The 23,725-nt window shown below is 43.7% G+C and overlaps 1 protein-coding gene across 2 annotated transcripts in view; it reads left to right on the top strand.

The window, feature by feature from the left end:
• TRPC4 (transient receptor potential cation channel subfamily C member 4) overlaps positions 1-23,725 on the top strand; it is a 576,236-nt gene that overhangs the window by 352,846 nt on the left and 199,665 nt on the right. For both annotated transcript variants that reach the window (XM_063951858.1, XM_063951857.1), the window contains exon 2: positions 19,490-19,891. In XM_063951858.1, the coding sequence (XP_063807928.1) occupies positions 19,514-19,891 (378 nt within the window). In that variant the 5' untranslated portion in view covers positions 19,490-19,513. The remainder of the gene's footprint in view (positions 1-19,489; positions 19,892-23,725) is intronic.

Raw genomic sequence — 23,725 nt, 5'->3', positions numbered from 1 at the left:
GGGTCTATTCCCACGCCACCGAGCCTGCTGCGTGGCGAGCACAGTAAGCTCGCAAGGGGCTCTGTTGCACGCCCCCCCCCCCCCCCCCCCCTGCTGGCATTCTGCTGCCGGGATCCTGTGGTCGGTATGCTGACCGCCGGGATCCCGGACGCTGGCAACTCATTTCCAACCCAGTAGTAGCTGCTACCTGATTTTTCATGCCAGTAATTCTTTTTACTTTTTTTTATCCATATAGCCATAAAAATAAGTAACATAAGAAAAAGTAGATATGGATTCATCTAATATGTAAAATATGCATAGTTTTCTTCCAGCATGATCTGTGGGTTGCAGTGTTATTTTGGTCCTAATCCTATGACTCATTGATGTGCTGTTCTTAGTCACGAGTAGTTTAACATTGTGGTGTTATCTTGTACGATAGTAAGGGATCACTTTGTTTTCTATAGTTTACCATTTAATTAGGAAAATAACAACTATGAATATCTAAACACACAATGCGCAACACTTGGCAATGGAAAAAAATGATGTTACATAATTGAGATGTTCTAAATAAATCAAATGTATGACAATATTGTAAGATGATTAAGGAGCCTATTTATTAAATTAACACTTACCATGGCAAAAAGTGCAACTTGTCATTGCTGCTTATTATTTAGACATTATTTTACTGTATGAAAGCTGAGCAATGGCCCTCATTCCGAGTTGTTCGCTCACTAGCAGCTTTTAGCAGCATTGCACACGCTAGGCCGCCGCCCTCTGGGAGTGTATCTTAGCTTAGCAGAATAGCGAATGAAAGATTAGCAGAATTGCTACTAAATAATTCCTTGCAGTTTCTGAGTAGCTCCAGACCTACTCACAGATTGCGATCAGCTCGGTCTGTTTAGTTCCTGGTTTGACGTCACAAACACGCCCTGCGTTCGGCCTGCCATTCCCCCGTTTCTCCAGACACTCCCGTGTTTTTCCCTGACACGCCTGCGTTTTTTAGAACACACCTGGAAAACGCTCAGTTACCACCCAGAAACGCCCCTTTCCTGTCAATCACTCACCGATCAGCAGTGCGACTGAAAAGCGCTGCAGGATCCTCAGCAAATCTACTAAGTCTTTAGTTAAATAACTAAGCGCATGCGCCCTGCGTGCCTTGCGCATGCGCATTTTGCAACAAATCGCAGCATAGCGAAAATCGGCAACGAGCGAACAACTCGGAATGACCCCGAATATTCTGCTGCCAGGCCGAAAACTCCACAACGGCGGCACTCAGAGGCTTAATAAATCCACGCTACACTAAGCAGCGTTATTCCAAACTTTCAAAGTGATTTACTTTTTCGTCAGGGATACAAAACACATTAACAAAGCTGACAAAAAAGTAAATCACTTTGAAATTTGGAATAACACTACTGAGTGTAGCGTGGATTTATGAAGCCTCTTAGTGCCGCCATTATAGAGTTTGTATTTGGGTTGCAGAGGTGACCGTGGATGTGCATCGGGTGCAGACCAGAAAGTATTGGAGTGCCGTTCAGCAGAAGGTTTATATATATATATATATATATATATATATATATATATATAGGTATACCCAAAGACGGCACTCACTGGTCTCACAAAGAAATACTGGACAACGTCCTCTTATCAACGTTTCGGGTTTATTTCAACCCGTCATCAGGATACACATAACGTTATGTGTATCCTGATGACGGGTTGAAATAAACCCGAACGTTGATAAGAGGACGCTGTCCAGTATTTCTTTGTGAGACCAGTGAGTGCCGTCTTTGGGTATACCTGCATGCTTTCTGCCGACGCAGCGCCTTGGCAAGTTATATACACGGGACAGAAGTGAGTGCTGACCATTTGGAAAATTTTATATATATATATATATATATATATAGATCAGTAAAATAATCAGGTGCGCTCAGTCAGAATGAAACAGTCTTAAGCCTATGTAGCTTAAAATCACTTCTCTAGTCAAAAGAGAGTGAGATGCACCAGTGTCCTTTTTTCAATAGAACCGCAGCTCCCCCGCCGTCATAAATAACCCGGAATTCCACGGGAAGGCAGATATCTAAAAAGAAAGACAGGGGGGGCGCTCCATAGTGCAGAATCAATTTTTAATTATAAAAGCACACTCGCACTGTAGTTTAAAACACAGCAATATATGCCCGTACCAGAACAAACTCCGCTGTGGGCTTAATACCACATGATATATAACACAAATGCCCCCGGCAATTTCTCCAAACCTCCGGCAGATCTCCTGAGACAGGACCTCAGCCCCGTGCCGCTGGACCGCTGGATACAGCCGCCGCACGTCGGGACACCGTCACCCGTCGATAACCACCGAGGCAGGAGGGGGCACGACCACACACGTCAGCAAGCCACGCCCCTGGCGTGGCTTGCTGACGTGTGTGGTCGTGCCCCCTCCTGCCTCGGTGGTTATCGACGGGTGACGGTGTCCCAACGTGCGGCGGCTGTATCCAGCGGTCCAGCGGCACGGGGCTGAGGTCCTGTCTCAGGAGATCTGCCGGAGGTTTGGAGAAATTGCCGGGGGCATTTGTGTTATATATCATGTGGTATTAAGCCCACAGCGGAGTTTGTTCTGGTACGGGCATATATTGCTGTGTTTTAAACTACAGTGCGAGTGTGCTTTTATAATTAAAAATTGATTCTGCACTATGGAGCGCCCCCCCTGTCTTTCTTTTTAGATATATATATATATATATATATATATATATATATATATACATACAGTGGGGATCGAAAGTTTGGGCACCCCAGGCAAAAATTAATTTTAATGTGCAAAAAGAAGCCAAGGAGAGATGGAAAAATCTCCAAAAGGCATCAAATTACAGATTAGACATTCTTATAACATGTCAAAAAAAGATTGATTTTATTTCCATCATTTACTGCCCCCTTTGGCAAGTATCACAGCTTGTAAACGCTTTTTGTAGCCAGCCAAGAGTCTTTCAATTTTTATTTGAGGTATCTTCGCCCATTCTTCCTTACAAAAGTCTTCCAGTTCTTTGAGATTCCTGGGCTGTCTGTGACGCATTGCTCTTTTAAGGTCTATCCATAGATTTTCAATTATGTTGAGGTCAGGAGATTGTGAAGGCCATGGCAAAACCTTCAGTTTACGCCTCTTGATGTAATCCACCGTGGATTTTGAGGTGTGTTTAGGATCATTATCCATTTGTAGAAGCCAGCCTCTCTTTAACTTCAGCTTTTTCACAGATGGCATCAAGTTAGCGTCCAAAATTTGCTGGAATCTTATTGAATCTATTTTTCCTTCTACTCGTGAAATGTTCCCTGTGCCACTGGCTGCAATACAACCCCATCTTCCTGGAGGGATCATGCAGTCAAACGTGGATTTTGACTTGCTTTTCTCACAATCCTGCGAGCTGTTCTGTTTGATATTTTTCTTGGTCTTCCAGATCTTGCTTTAACTTACACTGTTCCTGATGACTGCCATTTTTTAATTACATTCTGAACAGAGGATACGGGCATCTGATAACGCTTTGCTATCTTCTTACAGCCTTCTCCTGCTTTGTGAGCATCAACTATTCTCAGTTTCAGTTTTCTACACAATTGCTTAGAGGAACCCATGGTGCTGATTGTTAGAGCAAGGTCAGATGAGTCTGGGCTTTTAAAACCTTTGAGATTGACATCACCTGGTCTTTCCAGACTATGATTGAGAACTATCCATGACACTGCCAGGTCTCAGCTGTCCAAAGGGGGCAGTTCAAGGTATTACCTCTGCAGGGTGCCCAAACTTTTGCAGACGCCATTTTTTGTTTTCTGTTCTTTTGATAGTGTAAATGATGGAAATAAAATCAATCTTTTTTTGACATGTTATAAGAATGTCTAATCTGTAATTTGATGCCTTTTGGAGATTTTTCCATATTTCCTTGGCTTCTTTTTGCACATTAAAATGAATTTTTGCCTGGGGTGCCCAAACTTTTGATCCCCACTGTATATATATATATATATATATATAGAGAGAGAGAGAGATAGAGACTACGGCGTACAGTTCGTGATGATATACAATATTCGGTATATCAGCCCTATAAAAATTAGGACACTTCTCATGTGTTATATGAATGGCAGCTTATAAAACGTAAACATGTGTTTGGTATACACATATAGTTAAATGCGAGAAATAGTAAATACAAGCGCCTAAGAGTGTAGTGAGTACAATTAAAAATAGGAAAAAACATAAGAGGGATGATAAAAATTGGCTCTGATCACTTATATGGCATAAAGAAGCTTCAGCACTCATTTGGAGCTTAATACATGTAAATTAAAGAAGAAAAACAGCAAACATAGCGTGTACCATTCAGAATATCATAATATGTCACTGCCTAATTTCAGCAGGCATCATTAGGGAACAAGCTTATTCCCAATTAAAATCAAATAATAGCCTCAGCAGTGCAAATATTAAAAAATACACAAATTTAATAAACATAATGACACAGGAATGGATAGATAACACACGTACAAGATTAAAAAATATATGAGGCTTATCTGTCCATAAAGGAGATGTCGGTAAACAGTTCCAACGTGTTTCATCCGTAAGTGTCTGGACTTCTGATCCCCTTGATGTACGTGTGTTATCTAGCCATGGTGTATTTATTCTTCAAAGAGAATCCACAACAAACAGTCTTACAGCTGCAGCCCAATCTATATCTATATCTATCGATCTATCGATCTATCAATCTATCTTTCTATCTAATTCTATATATATAGATATATATATATAGATATATATATATATATATACTGTAGCTAAGCCAAAAGTTTCCTATTGTAAAATTCAGGAAAAAATACTAGTGACCATAACTACATTGATTTGGTCCTGAACTATTAACCCCAGTCTGGGAACCACTGCTGTGGCTGTTGTGTAAAAGTTATTCACCCATTTAGGCTATTTCATATGTGATGTATAGTGTCACAAGATCGATTTAATGAAATATATTTGCACTACTCAACACAAAGTACTTTTCCCATAAATGTAATTCAACCATTTTTCTAAATTAATACGGAATACATAACTGAAAATAAGTGATTGCATTAATATTTACCCCATCCCTCCCCTTTCCAGAGTTACTACTGTACTTGGCAGATCCCTACACAATGGCCAAGTACCCGCAACATATGTACCTTCTAACAGGTGTACTTGTAGATGTGGTCTACTCTTAAAATGCTGCATCTCTAGAGGTCATCATGCATTTACATGTGCACACGCTTGATGTACCGGAATTACATATTGTATCCACCCCCAAGCTCCCTAGCCAGGCATGTATCTTATGTTATACGCTAATGTCAACATTGTTTTACTATGCATTCACAATAGAACAAATCAGTATTCTGTGCCCAACTGTATGAGGCCTATAGTTGTCTCATTAACAAGGGCAGACCCAAGTTTGAGAGACAGAAAAATGTTGTCTCTAGAAACGGTATCCGGTGCTATGTCGACAAGGATAAGGTCGACAGTGAATAGGTCGACCACTAATGGTCGACATGCATTAGGTAAACATGGTGAAAAGGTCATCATGGACAAACTGTCGGCATGGCAATTATTGACACAGAAAAAGGTTGACATGACTTTTTCAAACATTTTTTTAATTTTTTGACTTTTTTCATACTTTACAATCCACGTGGACTACGATTGGGAATAGTAACCTGTGCTAAGCACAGCAATAGCGGAGCAAGGCACCTTGCCCAAAGCATGGTGAGCAAAGCGAGCTATGCAAGGTGACGCAGCGCGCTAATTGGGTTTCCCGGTCACTGTACGGAGTAAACGACACCCCAAAAAATAAAAAACCTCATGTACACCTCTTTCTATGTTGATCTATGCCGTATAAACCTTTTTGTCATGGCGAACTTCTTCATGTGTCGAACTAGTGCCTGTCGACCTTTTGGGGTCATCTTAGACACTGTTGACCTCTTGCTGATCGACCTAGTGGGCCATATCCCTAGAAACGTTCCACAGCATTCTATATACTGTTCTACTACTGCCCACTACAATTACTCTTTTCTGCTTTTCACATGTCATTTTAACCACTTATTATAATATTCTGGCCCTTAATAAGTTAATATTTATTGAAGATTAATTTTTTAAATGCAAAACACGATATAAACAAATTGCAGATACGAGACACGATGGGGATTGCACATCTGTAGCACTGCAAGCTTTGCTGAGACCTGATCAGCTGTGACAGCTCAGCATTAAAATGTCCCCAGAAACTATTTTAGAACGTTGGCAGCAATCCTGACACCGCTTCTTATGAAATTCAGGTTCAGCATATGACAAGTTACCAACACTCTTTTAATGTCGTTTTAGGTGATATATTTCATAAATTGTGATGGACTGACACATCATTTGTAATGTCTCTCTGTGAAGTACTATGCAATTGGTGGATATTGTACATTCAGCTTTTAAAGCAAGTTGAACTTCTTTATTTAATGAGAACCTTCTGCCAGTCTAATAGCCTAGTTCCAGGAAGTTTCAGGAAATTCATCGAATGGCTATAGTAAAACAAGGCAAAAATCTGCTACAGTACTGGCCTCTAATTCACTGAGACTGTGAGCAAATAATAGATGTTTATTTTCTGTCCACAGACCTTGCTTAATTAGTAAAGCATTTAAGCTCTGGTGTATTGGTAGAACTTGTGTCAATTGGAATGATTTCAAATAAATGAACTGAAATAGGGATAGTGGTCTGCAAATAGAAAAAGTCCTTGAAATAAGATAATTACTGTATGTGTAGCAAACTACTCAGCTTAATACTTAACACTTTCAGGTGTAATCATTAATCTGTCCTCCTGATACTTTAATATCGGCACACCACGAGTTGTGGCATTGGATGTCATATTATTGGAGCAATTAAAGATTGTCCCGGTGCAGGAGACAGCTGCTCCGAAAAGTAGATGTACCCGCGAAGCCTAACACTGACTAATTAGTAACGGTGTAACTGCCAGGACAGACACAGCAGTGTTAGTGCGTAGTATGTGTGATCTGAGCAGAGCCGGCCCTAGCCAATATGATGCCCTAGGCAAGATTTTGGCTTGTGCCCCCTAGCACCACCGCTGGTTCCGCCTCTGACCTTTCACCTCTTTCCCAGCACCACCACCTCTCACCCATAGCAGTCCTTATTTTGGTGTTTGTACCCCCTATATTTTAAATAGGAACAGTTCGCACATTTGGCGCACAGCCCAAAAAGGGGTGTGTTTTTGCTGGCAAGGGGCATGGCCACACAATAGTAGCCCCAATTCCAATTACGCCACACAGTACTGCAACTTTATTCACATTTGATCATGCGATAGTGTCCATAATTCATATTACATCCCACAGTAGTATCACTTTACCTTATAAACGTTACTCCTCCCAGTAGAGCCCCTTATTCATATTACATCACACTGAATTGCTCCTTATTCACATTACACCACACCCTATTGCTCTATATTCACATTAGACGACACAGTAGTGCCCTTTCTATACGCAATGCCACATAGTAGAGCACCTTATACACATAATGCCACACAGTAATGCCCCTTACACATATGAGACACATTATTAATGTCCTTATAAACATAATGCGCCTTACACATTATGACAACCGTTATTAAGGCCCTTTAACACATAATGTCCCTTACACATATGCTGCACATTATTAATGCACTTATACACATAATGACACACATAGTGCCCCCTACACATTTGCTGCACATTATTAGTGCCTCTATACACATAATGACACACATACAGTAGTACCATTACACATATGCCACACATTATTAATGCCCTTATACATATAATGACACACATAGTGCCCCTTAAACATATGTTGCACATTATTAATGCATTTTTACATGACACACATAATGCTCCTTACACATATTCTGAACACTACTGCACAACCATCCCACTCACATGCACACAGCAGTCACACTGCCACTAACACTGTGACCTCTGCCTCTGCTTGGATACAGATGTGTCCTCATAAATCTTGCCTCAATGCTAACGTCGGCCACATTTATTTTAATGAAAATGCATCTTATTTGCATTGCTATGTGGCTAGGATGCACAAGCAGCTTCTGCTGATTAAAATGATATGCAGCATGGCTATATACTTGGGAGACTGTGGCTGTATCTGCATATGAAATGCTACACACAGAATATAGGCATGCCGCATATCATTTTAATCAGCAGAAGCTGCTGATGCCCCTAGGCATATCAAATGCCCTAGGCAATTGCCTAGTTTGCCTATGCCTATGGCCGGCTCTGGATCTGAGTGCTGGCATGGAGGGAGGTATCTGATTTGATCCCTCTACGTGACCTGTTCCTCCTCCACATAACAAAGAGCAGGGCTCCATAATAACCCAAAGCCATCTGAAGATGGAGTAGGTTCCCGCTGTTAGGGGGGGTATTTCATTAAAGTGTCTTTTTCCTGAGCCTAAAAATCATGATTCAGGTGTGGAAACCCACTGATTCCACTGAGGAATCAATGGGTTTTTTTCCACATACGAATCTGATTTTGCCATTTTTCGCAGACTTTACCCAGCAGCTAATTGAATACCCCTTAAGGCAGGCTTTTTCAACCAGTGTGCCGTGGCACACTAGTGTGCCGCGACCAGTTGCAAGGTGTGCCGCGGAGCCAGAGCAGCTTCCTGCACCTTCAGAGTGAACTGTTGGCCCGGGCTCTTCTTAGAGGATATTCATGCTCCGGCTGTGACCTGTGCCTTGATGACGCGGCGGTGTGATATCATAGGTCACGGCCGTCGCATCTCACCACCCAGCCAGCCCACCCACCTGCATACACATCTTCCAATTTCCACCTGCATTCACAGCTTTCCTTGCCCACCCACATCCACACCTGCCCCCCGCCCGCTGATCAGTATTCGCAGCAATCCACTATGAACAACCCCCGCCACTGAGGGACAGAGAGGAGGACAGCTGACCGGTAGGGGCTATATTTGTTATGTTATTTCTCCTACGGGGAGCAATAGGATTTATGGATTTATGGGGGGTACAATGTGAATAATTCATGTGGGAAGCAATAGGATTTATGTGGGGATAAAATGTGATTGATTTATGTGGAAGCAACATGATTTATGTGGGGAGCAATGTGATTGATTTATATGGGGAGCAACAGGATTTATGTAAGGAGCAACATGATTTATGTGGGTAGCAATGTCATTGTTTTTTTCTGTGTAGGCCAATGTATGTGTGGATTTTTTATTACTGTGAGGGCCAATGTGTGTTTTTTGGGGGGTTTTCTGTGGGGAACGGATGGTGTGCCTTGGCAATTTTAAAACATTGTTCGGTGTGCCGCGAGTAAAAAAAGGTTGAAAATCAATGCCTTAAGGTATGTACACATGGTGAGATTTCGGCTATGCACGATTCTCACTGTTGAATGTGGACTGTGGTCGGTATCGCAAGCCTAGATGACTGTGCTTGCGATACTGGCTATGGGCCCAATTCAGACCTGATCGTAGCAGCAACTTTGTTTGCAGATGGGCAAAACCATGTGCACTGTAGGGGGGGGTATATATAACATGTGCAGAGAGAGTTAGATTTGGGTGGGTTATATTGTTTCTGTGCAGGGTAAATACTGGCTGCTTTATTTTTACAATGCAATTTAGATTTCAGTTTGAACACACCCCACCCAAATCTAACTCTCTCTGCACATGTTATATCTGCCCCTCCTGCAGTGCACATGGGCCCTCATTCCGAGTTGTTCGCTCGTTAGCTGCTTTTAGCAGCATTGCACACGCTAGGCCGCCGCCCTCTGGGAGTGTATCTTATTTTAGCAGAATAGCAAACGAAAGATTCGCAGAATAGCGAATAGAAATTTCTTAGCAGTTTCTGAGTAGCTCCAGACCTACTCACAAATAGCGATCAGCTCAGGCCGTTTCGTTCCTGGTTTGACGTCACACACACGCCCAGCGTTTGGCCAGCCACTCCCCAATTTCCCCAAACATTCCCGCGTTTTTCCCTGACACGCCTGTGTTTTTCCGCACACTCCCAGAAAACAGCCAGTTTCCGCCCAGAAACACCCACTTCCTGTCAATCACAGTCCGATCACTTCAACGATGAAAAATCTTCGTTCGGACGTGAGTAAATCTACTAAGTTTTGTGCTAAAATACTTAGCGCATGCGCACTGCGTACCATGCGCATGCGCATTTTTGCCTTAAACGCTCCGTAGCGAAAATCGGCAACGAGCAAACAACTCGGAATGACCCCCATGGTTTTGCCCATCTGCTAACAAAGTTGCTGCTACGATCAGGTCTGAATTAGGCCCTATGTGCGATTTTGGCTGTGTCAATTCTGACTATACTTTGATACTAGATAGTCAAAATTGACTGCACAGTCTATCTAGGCTTGCGATCTAGGCTTGCGATACCGACCTCATGGGACCGCGCATCGGGATCGCAAGGGGACTTTCACCTTTGCGATCTTCACTGACTTTCCTTGCGATTTTGACTATATAGTCAAAATTGCAAGCAAAAATCTCACCGTGTGTACACATCTTAAGACTGTGAAAACTTTCAGTTAGGGGCCTCTGTGCTTGATTGGAGATGAAGGGTAAACAGTAGAGATGAGCGCCTGAAATTTTTCGGGTTTTGTGTTTTGGTTTTGGGTTCGGTTCCGCGGCCGTGTTTTGGGTTCGAACGCGTTTTGGCAAAACCTCACCGAATTATTTTTGTCGGATTCGGGTGTGTTTTGGATTCGGGTGTTTTTTTCCAAAAACACTAAAAAACAGCTTAAATCATAGAATTTGGGGGTCATTTTGATCCCAAAGTATTATTAACCTCAAAAACCATAATTTACACTCATTTTCAGTCTATTCTGAATACCTCACACCTCACAATATTATTTTTAGTCCTAAAATTTGCACCGAGGTCGCTGTGTGAGTAAGATAAGCGACCCTAGTGGCCGACACAAACACCGGGCCCATCTAGGAGTGGCACTGCAGTGTCACGCAGGATGTCCCTTCCAAAAAACCCTCCCCAAACAGCACATGACGCAAAGAAAAAAAGAGGCGCAATGAGGTAGCTGTGTGAGTAAGATTAGCGACCCTAGTGGCCGACACAAACACCGGGCCCATCTAGGAGTGGCACTGCAGTGTCACGCAGGATGGCCCTTCCAAAAAACCCTCCCCAAACAGCACATGACGCAAAGAAAAAAAGAGGCGCAATGAGGTAGCTGACTGTGTGAGTAAGATTAGCGACCCTAGTGGCCGACACAAACACCGGGCCCATCTAGGAGTGGCACTGCAGTGTCACGCAGGATGGCCCTTCCAAAAAACCCTCCCCAAACAGCACATGACGCAAAGAAAAAAAGAGGCGCAATGAGGTAGCTGACTGTGTGAGTAAGATTAGCGACCCTAGTGGCCGACACAAACACCGGGCCCATCTAGGAGTGGCACTGCAGTGTCACGCAGGATGTCCCTTCCAAAAAACCCTCCCCAAACAGCACATGACGCAAAGAAAAAAAGAGGCGCAATGAGGTAGCTGTGTGAGTAAGATTAGCGACCCTAGTGGCCGACACAAACACCGGGCCCATCTAGGAGTGGCACTGCAGTGTCACGCAGGATGTCCCTTCCAAAAAACCCTCCCCAAACAGCACATGACGCAAAGAAAAAAAGAGGCGCAATGAGGTAGCTGACTGTGTGAGTAAGATTAGCGACCCTAGTGGCCGACACAAACACCGGGCCCATTTAGGAGTGGCACTGCAGTGTCACGCAGGATGTCCCTTCCAAAAAACCCTCCCCAATCAGCACATGATGCAAAGAAAAAGAAAAGAAAAAAGAGGTGCAAGATGGAATTATCCTTGGGCCCTCCCACCCACCCTTATGTTGTATAAACAAAACAGGACATGCACACTTTAACCAACCCATCATTTCAGTGACAGGGTCTGCCACACGACTGTGACTGATATGACGGGTTGGTTTGGACCCCCCCCAAAAAAGAAGCAATTAATCTCTCCTTGCACAAACTGGCTCTACAGAGGCAAGATGTCCACCTCATCTTCACCCTCCGATATATCACCGTGTACATCCCCCTCCTCACAGATTATCAATTCGTCCCCACTGGAATCCACCATCTCAGCTCCCTGTGTACTTTGTGGAGGCAATTGCTGCTGGTCAATGTCTCCGCGGAGGAATTGATTATAATTAATTTTAATGAACATCATCTTCTCCACATTTTCTGGATGTAACCTCGTACGCCGATTGCTGACAAGGTGAGCGGCGGCACTAAACACTCTTTCGGAGTACACACTTGTGGGAGGGCAACTTAGGTAGAATAAAGCCAGTTTGTGCAAGGGCCTCCAAATTGCCTCTTTTTCCTGCCAGTATAAGTACGGACTGTGTGACGTGCCTACTTGGATGCGGTCACTCATATAATCCTCCACCATTCTATCAATGTTGAGAGAATCATATGCAGTGACAGTAGACGACATGTCCGTAATCGTTGTCAGGTCCTTCAGTCCGGACCAGATGTCAGCATCAGCAGTCGCTCCAGACTGCCCTGCATCACCGCCAGCGGGTGGGCTCGGAATTCTGAGCCTTTTCCTCGCACCCCCAGTTGCGGGAGAATGTGAAGGAGGAGATGTTGACAGGTCGCGTTCCGCTTGACTTGACAATTTTGTCACCAGCAGGTCTTTCAACCCCAGCAGACCTGTGTCTGCCGGAAAGAGAGATCCAAGGTAGGCTTTAAATCTAGGATCGAGCACGGTGGCCAAAATGTAGTGCTCTGATTTCAACAGATTGACCACCCGTGAATCCTTGTTAAGCGAATTAAGGGCTGCATCCACAAGTCCCACATGCCTAGCGGAATCGCTCCCTTTTAGCTCCTTCTCCAATGCCTCCAGCTTCTTCTGCAAAAGCCTGATGAGGGGAATGACCTGACTCAGGCTGGCAGTGTCTGAACTGACTTCACGTGTGGCAAGTTCAAAGGGCATCAGAACCTTGCACAACGTTGAAATCATTCTCCACTGCACTTGAGACAGGTGCATTCCATCTCCTATATCGTGCTCAATTGTATAGGCTTGAATGGCCTTTTGCTGCTCCTCCAACCTCTGAAGCATATAGAGGGTTGAATTCCACCTCGTTACCACTTCTTGCTTCAGATGATGGCAGGGCAGGTTCAGTAGTTTTTGGTGGTGCTCCAGTCTTCTGTACGTGGTGCCTGTACGCCGAAAGTGTCCCGCAATTTTTCTGGCCACCGACAGCATCTCTTGCACGCCCCTGTCGTTTTTAAAAAAATTCTGCACCACCAAATTCAAGGTATGTGCAAAACATGGGACGTGCTGGAATTTGCCCATATTTAATGCACACACAATATTGCTGGCGTTGTCCGATGCCACAAATCCACAAGAGAGTCCAATTGGGGTAAGCCATTCCGCGATGATCTTCCTCAGTTGCCGTAAGAGGTTTTCAGCTGTGTGCGTATTCTGGAAAGCGGTGATACAAAGCGTAGCCTGCCTAGGAAAGAGTTGGCGTTTGCGAGATGCTGCTACTGGTGCCGCCGCTGCTGTTCTTGCGGCGGGAGTCCATACATCTACCCAGTGGGCTGTCACAGTCATATAGTCCTGACCCTGCCCTGCTCCACTTGTCCACATGTCCGTGGTTAAGTGGACATTGGGTACAACTGCATTTTTTAGGACACTGGTGAGTCTTTTTCTGACGTCCATGTACATTCTCGGTATCGCCTGCCTAGAGAAGTGGAACCTAGATGGTATTTGGTAACGGGGGCACACTGCCTCAATAAATTGTCTAGTTCCCTGTGAACTAACGGCGGATACCGGACGCACGTCTAACACCAACATAGTTGTCAAGGACTCAGTTATCCGCTTTGCAGTAGGATGACTGCTGTGATATTTCATCTTCCTCGCAAAGGACTGTTGAACAGTCAATTGCTTACTGGAAGTAGTACAAGTGGGCTTACGACTTCCCCTCTGGGATGACCATCGACTCCCAGCGGCAACAACAGCAGCGCCAGCAGCAGTAGGCGTTACACGCAAGGATGCATCGGAGGAATCCCAGGCAGGAGAGGACTCGTCAGACTTGCCAGTGACATGGCCTGCAGGACTATTGGCATTCCTGGGGAAGGAGGAAATTGACACTGAGGGAGTTGGTGGGGTGGTTTGCGTGAGCTTGGTTACAAGAGGAAGGGATTTACTGGTCAGTGGACTGCTTCCGCTGTCACCCAAAGTTTTTGAACTTGTCACTGACTTATTATGAATGCGCTGCAGGTGACGTATAAGGGAGGATGTTCCGAGGTGGTTAACGTCCTTACCCCTACTTATTACAGCTTGACAAAGGGAACACACGGCTTGACACCTGTTGTCCGCATTTCTGGTGAAATACCTCCACACCGAAGAGCTGATTTTTTTGGTATTTTCACCTGGCATGTCAACGGCCATATTCCTCCCACGGACAACAGGTGTCTCCCCGGGTGCCTGACTTAAACAAACCACCTCACCATCAGAATCCTCCTGGTCAATTTCCTCCCCAGCGCCAGCAACACCCATATCCTCCTCATCCTGGTGTACTTCAACACTGACATCTTCAATCTGACTATCAGGAACTGGACTGCGGGTGCTCCTTCCAGCACTTGCAGGGGGCGTGCAAATGGTGGAAGGCGCATGCTCTTCACGTCCAGTGTTGGGAAGGTCAGGCATCGCAACCGATACAATTGGACTCTCCTTGTGGATTTGGGATTTCAAAGAACGCACAGTTCTTTGCGGTGCTTTTGCCAGCTTGAGTCTTTTCAGTTTTCTAGCGAGAGGCTGAGTGCTTCCATCCTCATGTGAAGCTGAACCACTAGCCATGAACATAGGCCAGGGCCTCAGCCGTTCCTTGCCACTCCGTGTGGTAAATGGCATATTGGCAAGTTTACGCTTCTCCTCCGACAATTTTATTTTAGGTTTTGGAGTCCTTTTTTTACTGATATTTGGTGTTTTGGTTTTGACATGCTCTGTACTATGCCATTGGGCATCGGCCTTGGCAGACGACGTTGCTGGCATTTCATCGTCTCGGCCATGACTAGTGGCAGCAGCTTCAGCACGAGGTGGAAGTGGATCTTGATCTTTCCCTAATTTTGGAACCTCAACATTTTTGTTCTCCATATTTTAATAGGCACAACTAAAAGGCACCTCAGGTAAACAATGCAGATGGATGGATTGGATACTAGTATACAATTATGGACGGGCTGCCGAGTGCCGACACAGAGGTAGCCACAGCCGTGAACTACCGCACTGTACTGTGTCTGCTGCTAATATATAGACTGGTTGATAAAGAGATAGTATACTCGTAACTAGTATGTATGTATAAAGAAAGAAAAAAAAACCACGGTTAGGTCACTGGTATATACAATTATGGACGGGCTGCCGAGTGCCGACACAGAGGTAGCCACAGCCGTGAACTACCGCACTGTACTGTGTCTGCTGCTAATATATAGACTGGTTGATAAAGAGATAGTATACTCGTAACTAGTATGTATGTATAAAGAAAGAAAAAAAAACTACGGTTAGGTCACTGGTATATACAATTATGGACGGGCTGCCGAGTGCCGACACAGAGGTAGCCACAGCCGTGAACTACCGCACTGTACTGTGTCTGCTGCTAATATATAGACTGGTTGATAAAGAGATAGTATACTCGTAACTAGTATGTATGTATAAAGAAAGAAAAAAAAACCACGGTTAGGTCACTGGTATATACAATTATGGACGGGCTGCCGAGTGCCGACACAGAGGTAGCCACAGCCGTGAACTACCGCACTGTACTGTGTCTGCTGCTAATATATAGACTGGTTGATAAAGAGATAGTATACTCGTAACTAGTATGTATGTATAAAGAAAGAAAAAAAAACCACGGTTAGGTCACTGGTATATACAATTATGGACGGGCTGCCGAGTGCCGACACAGAGGTAGCCACAGCCGTGAACTACCGCACTGTACTGTGTCTGCTGCTAATATATAGACTGGTTGATAAAGAGATAGTATACTCGTAACTAGTATGTATGTATAAAGAAAGAAAAAAAAACCACGGTTAGGTGGTATATACAATTATGGACGGGCTGCCGAGTGCCGACACAGAGGTAGCCACAGCCGTGAACTACCGCACTGTACTGTGTCTGCTGCTAATATATAGACTGGTTGATAAAGAGATAGTATACTCGTAACTAGTATGTATGTATAAAGAAAGAAAAAAAAACCACGGTTAGGTCACTGGTATATACAATTATGGACGGGCTGCCGAGTGCCGACACAGAGGTAGCCACAGCCGTGAACTACCGCACTGTACTGTGTCTGCTGCTAATATATAGACTGGTTGATAAAGAGATAGTATACTCGTAACTAGTATGTATGTATAAAGAAAGAAAAAAAAACCACGGTTAGGTCACTGGTATATACAATTATGGACGGGCTGCCGAGTGCCGACACAGAGGTAGCCACTGCCGTGAACTACCGCACTGTACTGTGTCTGCTGCTAATATATAGACTGGTTGATAAAGAGATAGTATACTCGTAACTAGTATGTATGTATAAAGAAAGAAAAAAAAACCACGGTTAGGTCACTGGTATATACAATTATGGACGGGCTGCCGAGTGCCGACACAGAGGTAGCCACAGCCGTGAACTACCGCACTGTACTGTGTCTGCTGCTAATATATAGACTGGTTGATAAAGAGATAGTATACTCGTAACTAGTATGTATGTATAAAGAAAGAAAAAAAAACCACGGTTAGGTCACTGGTATATACAATTATGGACGGGCTGCGGAGTGCCGACACAGAGGTAGCCACAGCCGTGAACTACCGCACTGTACTGTGTCTGCTGCTAATATATAGACTGGTTGATAAAGATATAGTATACTCGTAACTAGTATGTATGTATAAAGAAAGAAAAAAAAACCACGGTTAGGTGGTATATACAATTATGGACGGGCTGCCGAGTGCCGACACAGAGGTAGCCACAGCCGTGAACTACCGCACTGTACTGTGTCTGCTGCTAATATATAGACTGGTTGATAAAGAGATAGTATACTCGTAACTAGTATGTATGTATAAAGAAAGAAAAAAAAACCACGGTTAGGTCACTGGTATATACAATTATGGACGGGCTGCCGAGTGCCGACACAGAGGTAGCCACAGCCGTGAACTACCGCACTGTACACTGGTTGATAAAGAGATAGTAGTATACTCGTAACAACTAGTATGACGACGGTATAAAGAATGAAAAAAAAACCACGGTTAGGTGGTATATAATACAATTATGGTTGGACGGACTGCCTGCCGAGTGCCGACACAGAGGTAGCCACAGCCGTGAACTACCGCACTGTACACTGGTTGATAAAGAGATAGTAGTATACTCGTAACAACTAGTATGACGACGGTATAAAGAATGAAAAAAAAACCACGGTTAGGTGGTATATAATACAATTATGGTTGGACGGACTGCCTGCCGAGTGCCGACACAGAGGTAGCCACAGCCGTGAACTACCGCACTGTACACTGGTTGATAAAGAGATAGTAGTATACTCGTAACAACTAGTATGACGACGGTATAAAGAACGAAAAAAAAACCACGGTTAGGTGGTATATATTATAATACAATTATGGATGGACGGACTGCCTGCCGAGTTCCGACACAGAGGTAGCCACAGCCGTGAACTACCGCACTGTACACTGGTTGATAAAGAGATAGTAGTATACTCGTAACAACTAGTATGACTATGACGACGGTATAAAGAAAGAAAAAAAAAACACGGTTAGGTGGTATATAATACAATTATGGATGGACGGACTGCCTGCCGAGTGCCGACACAGAGGTAGCCACAGCCGTGAACTACCGCACTGTACTGTGTCTGCTGCTAATATAGACTGGTTGATAAAGAGATAGTATACAATACTACTAATATACTGGTGGTCAGGCACTGGTCACCACTAGTCACACTGGCAGTGGCACTCCTGCAGCAAAAGTGTGCACTGTTTAATTTTAATATAATATTATTTATCATGTACTCCTGGCTCCTGCTATAACAACCTGCAGTGCTCCCCAGTCTCCCCCACAATTATAAGCTTTATATACAATACATTGATGTGCAGCACACTGGGCTGAGCAGTGCACACAGACTGAGTCACTGTGTGACTGTGTATCGTTTTTTTCAGGCAGAGAACGGATATATTAAATAAAACAAACAACTGCACTGTCTCTGGTGGTCACTGGTCACTGTGGTCGTCAGTCACTAAACTCTGTCTGCACTCTGCACTCTCTTCTAATCTACAGTATCACAGCAATCTCTCTCTCTCTCTCTCTTCTAAATCTAATCTAAATGGAGAGGACGCCAGCCACGTCCTCTCCCTATCAATCTCAATGCACGTGTGAAAATGGCGGCGACGCGCGGCTCCTTATATAGAATCCGAGTCTCGCGAGAATCCGACAGCGTCATGATGACGTTCGGGCGCGCTCGGGTTAACCGAGCAAGGCGGGAAGATCCGAGTCGCTCGGACCCGTGAAAAAAAAAGTGAAGTTCGTGCGGGTTCGGATTCAAAGAAACCGAACCCGCTCATCTCTAGTAAACAGGAGATCTGAATCATAGCTCCTGCATTGCAATTGTAATACCAGCAATACCTGGATTTTCCAAATGTAAGTGAAAATGACCATGGGCACAAGTCAGAGCTGAATACAGCCACACTTCTGTATGCAGCGGATGCATTTGGTGGGTCTGTGCACACGCACCGCCTGCAGTGCGCGACCCAACATCCTGGAAGTATGCGGTCACAAGTTGATTGACAGTGCTTTGCGTCCGCGGAGCGGCAGAACAGCGTTTCACAGTTTTGCAGGCCGAACAGGGGGGTGCCAGGAGTGTTTTTGGGGCGGCTGTGTGACATCGCATGTAGCCGCTCCTATTGAAAAAAATTTGGTGGACCGCCTGTCAGCGCAGCCACACTGCACTGGCAGGGTCCAGCCTTAAATCAATGCATCCGCAATTAAATTTCAGAAACATCGTGAGGCGGCGCAACACATGCTTGGCAGCTTTGCCCTGTGCTGGGCGGCCCTCAGCATGTGAGGAGATAGACGCAGATCGTTGCATACGCAGCAAGATCCCTGAATAACCCCCCATGTTCACTAACAATAATTGATTTTGAATGAACCCCTAAAAGAGGTTTCCAACCTTTAAATTATTGGCATTTATTGGTTTGTCCATGACCCCTGTAACTTGCAGGTTGCTGTGTTTAAAAGAACACATTTAAGTTGGCTGAAGGTGTTAATCTCATATACATATTATTTTTACTTAAATTATTAATGAATTGGATCAAGTACACTGTCACTGCAGATGTGTAGAGGGGGGCTAGGCTGCATCACAGCTGCTTTACTTTGCAGAACATTTAGCTTATCTCATGACCTTTACATAAAGATATATGCACTGTACCTATTACTTGCAGTTCTCTTGTGATTCTGATATTTATTTTAAATTTTTTTAATTTCAGATACAAAAAGTGATGGCATAAAGTATGGCTCAGTTTTATTACAGAAGAAGCAACAGTTCTCCTTTTCAAGACCGAATTCCGCTCCGCATTGTACGTTCGGAATCAGAACTCTCCCCGTATGAGAAAGCATACCTGGTCTCAGTGGAGAAAGGCGATTATGCCAGTGTGAAGCAAGCACTGGAAGAAGCTGAGATTTATTTTAAAATCAATATTAATTGCATCGACCCTTTGGGAAGAACAGCTTTACTGATTGCCATTGAAAATGAGAACCTTGAACTGATTGAACTTTTGCTGAGTTTTAATGTCTATGTTGGAGATGCTTTACTACATGCTATACGAAAAGAAGTGGTTGGAGCTGTTGAACTACTATTAAATCATAAAAAGCCAAGAGGAGAAAAACAGGTCAGTTAATTATTATTGATCGAGATTACATGCTGGTATTAATGTAATTTTGCTTGCGTGTTATACAGTATGGGTTTATCCATAAATCTGGTGATTTCATTTTTCATTGTACTTTTTTTTATCTTTCAACTGATTCATAATTTACCTGCTAGCATTCAATTCCATGTTTTTGTGGAAAAACACATACAAAAGCCCTTACTAAAGTAATCCTTAAATCTCTCTTCCTTCCTTGTAACTAAAATAGACTTACCTGCCCAACTGTTCAAAAATGAATTGACTCTGTCTGCATCATACCTCCCAACCATCCTGATTTCAGTGGGATCAAGACTGAGTTTACAGAAGAGGCCGGAGTGTGGCTGCACCTCCCATTGTGATAAAACCACGCCCCTCCATTATGCCGCCACGCCCCCGTCCCGATCTAGCCTCCTCCATTGTTGGGAGGAATGCTGCATACTTCTCAGCCCACATATATGGTAGACAGTGGAGAAAGCAATATATTTCTTTATCAAATGTAGCACATTACTGTGACTCAGAGAAGCCAGAGGTGGTACATCATGATGTGTGACTGCTAATCTATCAAGTTGTCTCCAAGCAGCTAAGCACTGCGTGCAACCTTTATCCATGTAGAATGATGTGTGTGCAGGTGTTGATATTGCAGAGTTACAGTACATAGGCACACACCAGCAGATGACTAAAGCTATGAAGAGCACAGTTACTTAACTAGTGGTGTTGGCTTATTGAAGTATACCATGTACAGCCGTACTCACTGTTTTATACATACTGGTACAGCTCCCCAACGGACAAGTGTATGCTGCATATGGGTAGTGATGCAGGGTTGTTGGAACAGCTTTATATTGAAGGTCTCACTGGCACAGAGTGGGAGATTTGTGTCTCCATCATGTCACTTCTCATATAGTACCACACACAGTACTAAAGTACTACAAGATGGCTGCAGTCACATGCTGCAGCAGTACATCAGATTAGAGGACATACCTTCCTGGGTCCTAGTACCCATCATTTATGCACAGTGGGGAGCTTTCTAACAGTAGACATATGCAATTATTCAATTTTTAATATATTGCCACAAATGTAATTTGACCAGGGTTGTATTGCACAAGCTATACACCCAGGAAAAATATACAGAGCTAATCAATTAGAGGCTCACGCAGCTAAGCTGAACCCATGAGCAGCCCCAAAGCAGCAGCTAACACTTGTTTCTGTTTGCACTTCCTGAGGGGTGTAGTATGGCTGTCCGGCGGGTCAGCATACCGACGCCGGGATCCTGGCAGCATACCAACGCCGGGATCCTAGTGGGGAGGGGCGAGTGCAGCAAGCGGTCACCACAGGTTCTATTCCCACTCTATGGGTGTCGTGGACACCGAGTGGAAATAGTCCCTGTTGGTCGGCATGCCGACCATCGGGATAGTGAGGGGGCGGGATGTTTGTGGAGGCCATGTGACCGTCGGTCTCCCGACCGCCAGTCACATGAATACCACCCTTTCCTGATGTGTGATTCTAATTTTGAATTACTCTTTATAGCTCTCTTGCACATGATTACCTATATATATATATATATATATATCACTATTGCCCTTCTGATTTAGGGGGAAATTTACTAAGCAGTGGTTTAGTATGCAGCTTGCAAACTGCAGAATTTACTATTCAGTGGCTTGGGGCCTGAAAACACAAACCACACACAGATGTGTTTTACTTTGCAGTTCTGGCTACTGTATGTGGGAGCTTGGTGAGGAGTTTAGTGTCCATCTTACCAGGCCACCAACCAGCCAGGTTCAACTGTATTAAATATATATATAAAGAAATAAAGTATCCTCTCCCTTTCTTTGTAGTGGGACAGGCAATAAGGGTTAAATGTAATAACCTGTGACTTGCAGGCAAGTTCCCATGAAGTTAATCAGATTTTTTAAAGGGGCAATAATTTAAAAGGCAAAAACAACCTGGTTTTGCCTTTTAAATGATTGGAACGGGTCTGGGACTACAGGTCGACAACAAAAAGGTAGACACACCTTAGGTCGACGCCAATTGGTCAACACCCCTTAGGTCGACATGGACAAAAGGTTGACATGAACAAGGTCGACATGAGTTTTTTATGGGGGTTTTTTGTGTCGTTTTCTTCGTAGAGTGACCGGGAACCCCAATTAGTGCACCGCATCCCCTCGCATGGCTCGCTTCGCTCGCCATGCTTCGGGCATGGTGCCTTCGCTTCGCTCGGCACAGATTACCGTTCCAATCGTAGTCCACATGGATCGTTTAGTATGAAAAAGTTCCAAAAGAGAAAAAAATTGTGAAAAACTCATGTCGACCTTTTTCCATGTCGACCTTGTTCCTGTCGACCTTTTGTCCACGTCGACCTTTTTTCCATGTCGACCTAAGGTGTGTCGACCAATTGGCATCGACCTAAGGTGTGTCGACCTTTTTGTTGTCGACCTGGAGTCCGGATACCATTGGAACATCCCTTGTAATTGCATGTAGCCAGTGCAAGGTAACCGTCAATGATTTATGGTTTCTATGGGTATTTGCTGCACATAAGCAAACAACACCTGGATTTTGCATGTGCGCAAAAGATGTTGTGCTACTGACTTCACTTCTAGGTATCCACAGCTACACTGAAAATATACACCATCAAATATGCATCGAAAGGAGGTGTTCTGTGGTTGGCAGTCATTGCAATCTTAGTATCGAATGGAATAACGCATTGCCTTGGGGTGTGTGTGCACAGAGACACAGTTGCGATTGAGAGGCACTGTCTCAAAAATACAATTGAGAAGTTTTGGGTCGTCCTGGGAAGTGATAGGAAGGTGGCTTTTCAGATGCATAAAGGTGGCCATTCAGATGCATAAAGATGTACCGTCTTATGGGTGTATTATGGGATTGCTTGTATAACTATTGGTGTTGTATAACTATTGGTGATGCTAAATCTCCTATATTGGAGCCTGTGATGGAAAACCTGCACCTGGCATAGGTCTGGTGAAAGTTTAAATGGTTCCTCCGATAGTAGTGTCTAAAGATGCGACAAGTGGGATTGCAAAAAACGATATAAAAAATAGTCCTTGCACATTCAGACACACGCTTGTACACCAGAGCTGACACTAGCAGCAGCATAAAGTTGCAGACACGACTATGGCAAAAGATGCAAAAGCAGTCGCAGCCGGGTGGAACTCTCAATCAGCCCATTTATCTATTCTTATAGAAGGAACTGCAAACTGTGCTGGTGGAATCTGTGGATAATCCCATTTGTCTGTTTATTAAATAATTATTAATTTCTTAATCAATATCAATTTCAACATGAGAAGAGAAAATAAATATTACTGTATTAGTATTAAGCTTATATAAAGTATTTTCCCCTTGTAATTATTTAATCATTCTAGTTAAGTAATAAGAGAATAATGTTCATAAAGCTGATGGATATATTAGCCGGCAATAATTAGTTCCACACGTCAGCACCCACCCTAATAGAATTTCTAGCATTGTGTTTGCTGGAGATTTGGGTGAATAAATCATATTGCAAATTCAATTTTTTATTTATGTGGCACAAAATATGTTAATATATATATAATATATATTATCTTCTTTGAATATAAAAGTATGTATGATCTCCTGTGAATGATAATAGTAAGTTCTGATGTAGTCACACAAAATTGATGAGTTCTGAGTACAATCCTTTAGAATTTACTAGGAATATATATGTGTTATAAAGAGTAGCAATACACAGGCTCATGCAGAATTGGACATATGCATGTTTCTCTCTGCAAAATAGCATTTCCATACTGCACATGTGCACATAAATCTCTTACACTTGCATCTCTATCATCAGCA

This window comes from Pseudophryne corroboree, chromosome 2, assembly GCF_028390025.1.
Source record: "Pseudophryne corroboree isolate aPseCor3 chromosome 2, aPseCor3.hap2, whole genome shotgun sequence".
Taxonomy (NCBI): domain Eukaryota; kingdom Metazoa; phylum Chordata; class Amphibia; order Anura; family Myobatrachidae; genus Pseudophryne; species Pseudophryne corroboree.
Note: the sequence above shows the minus strand (reverse complement) of the source record. Positions and strands in the feature narration are given on the sequence as shown.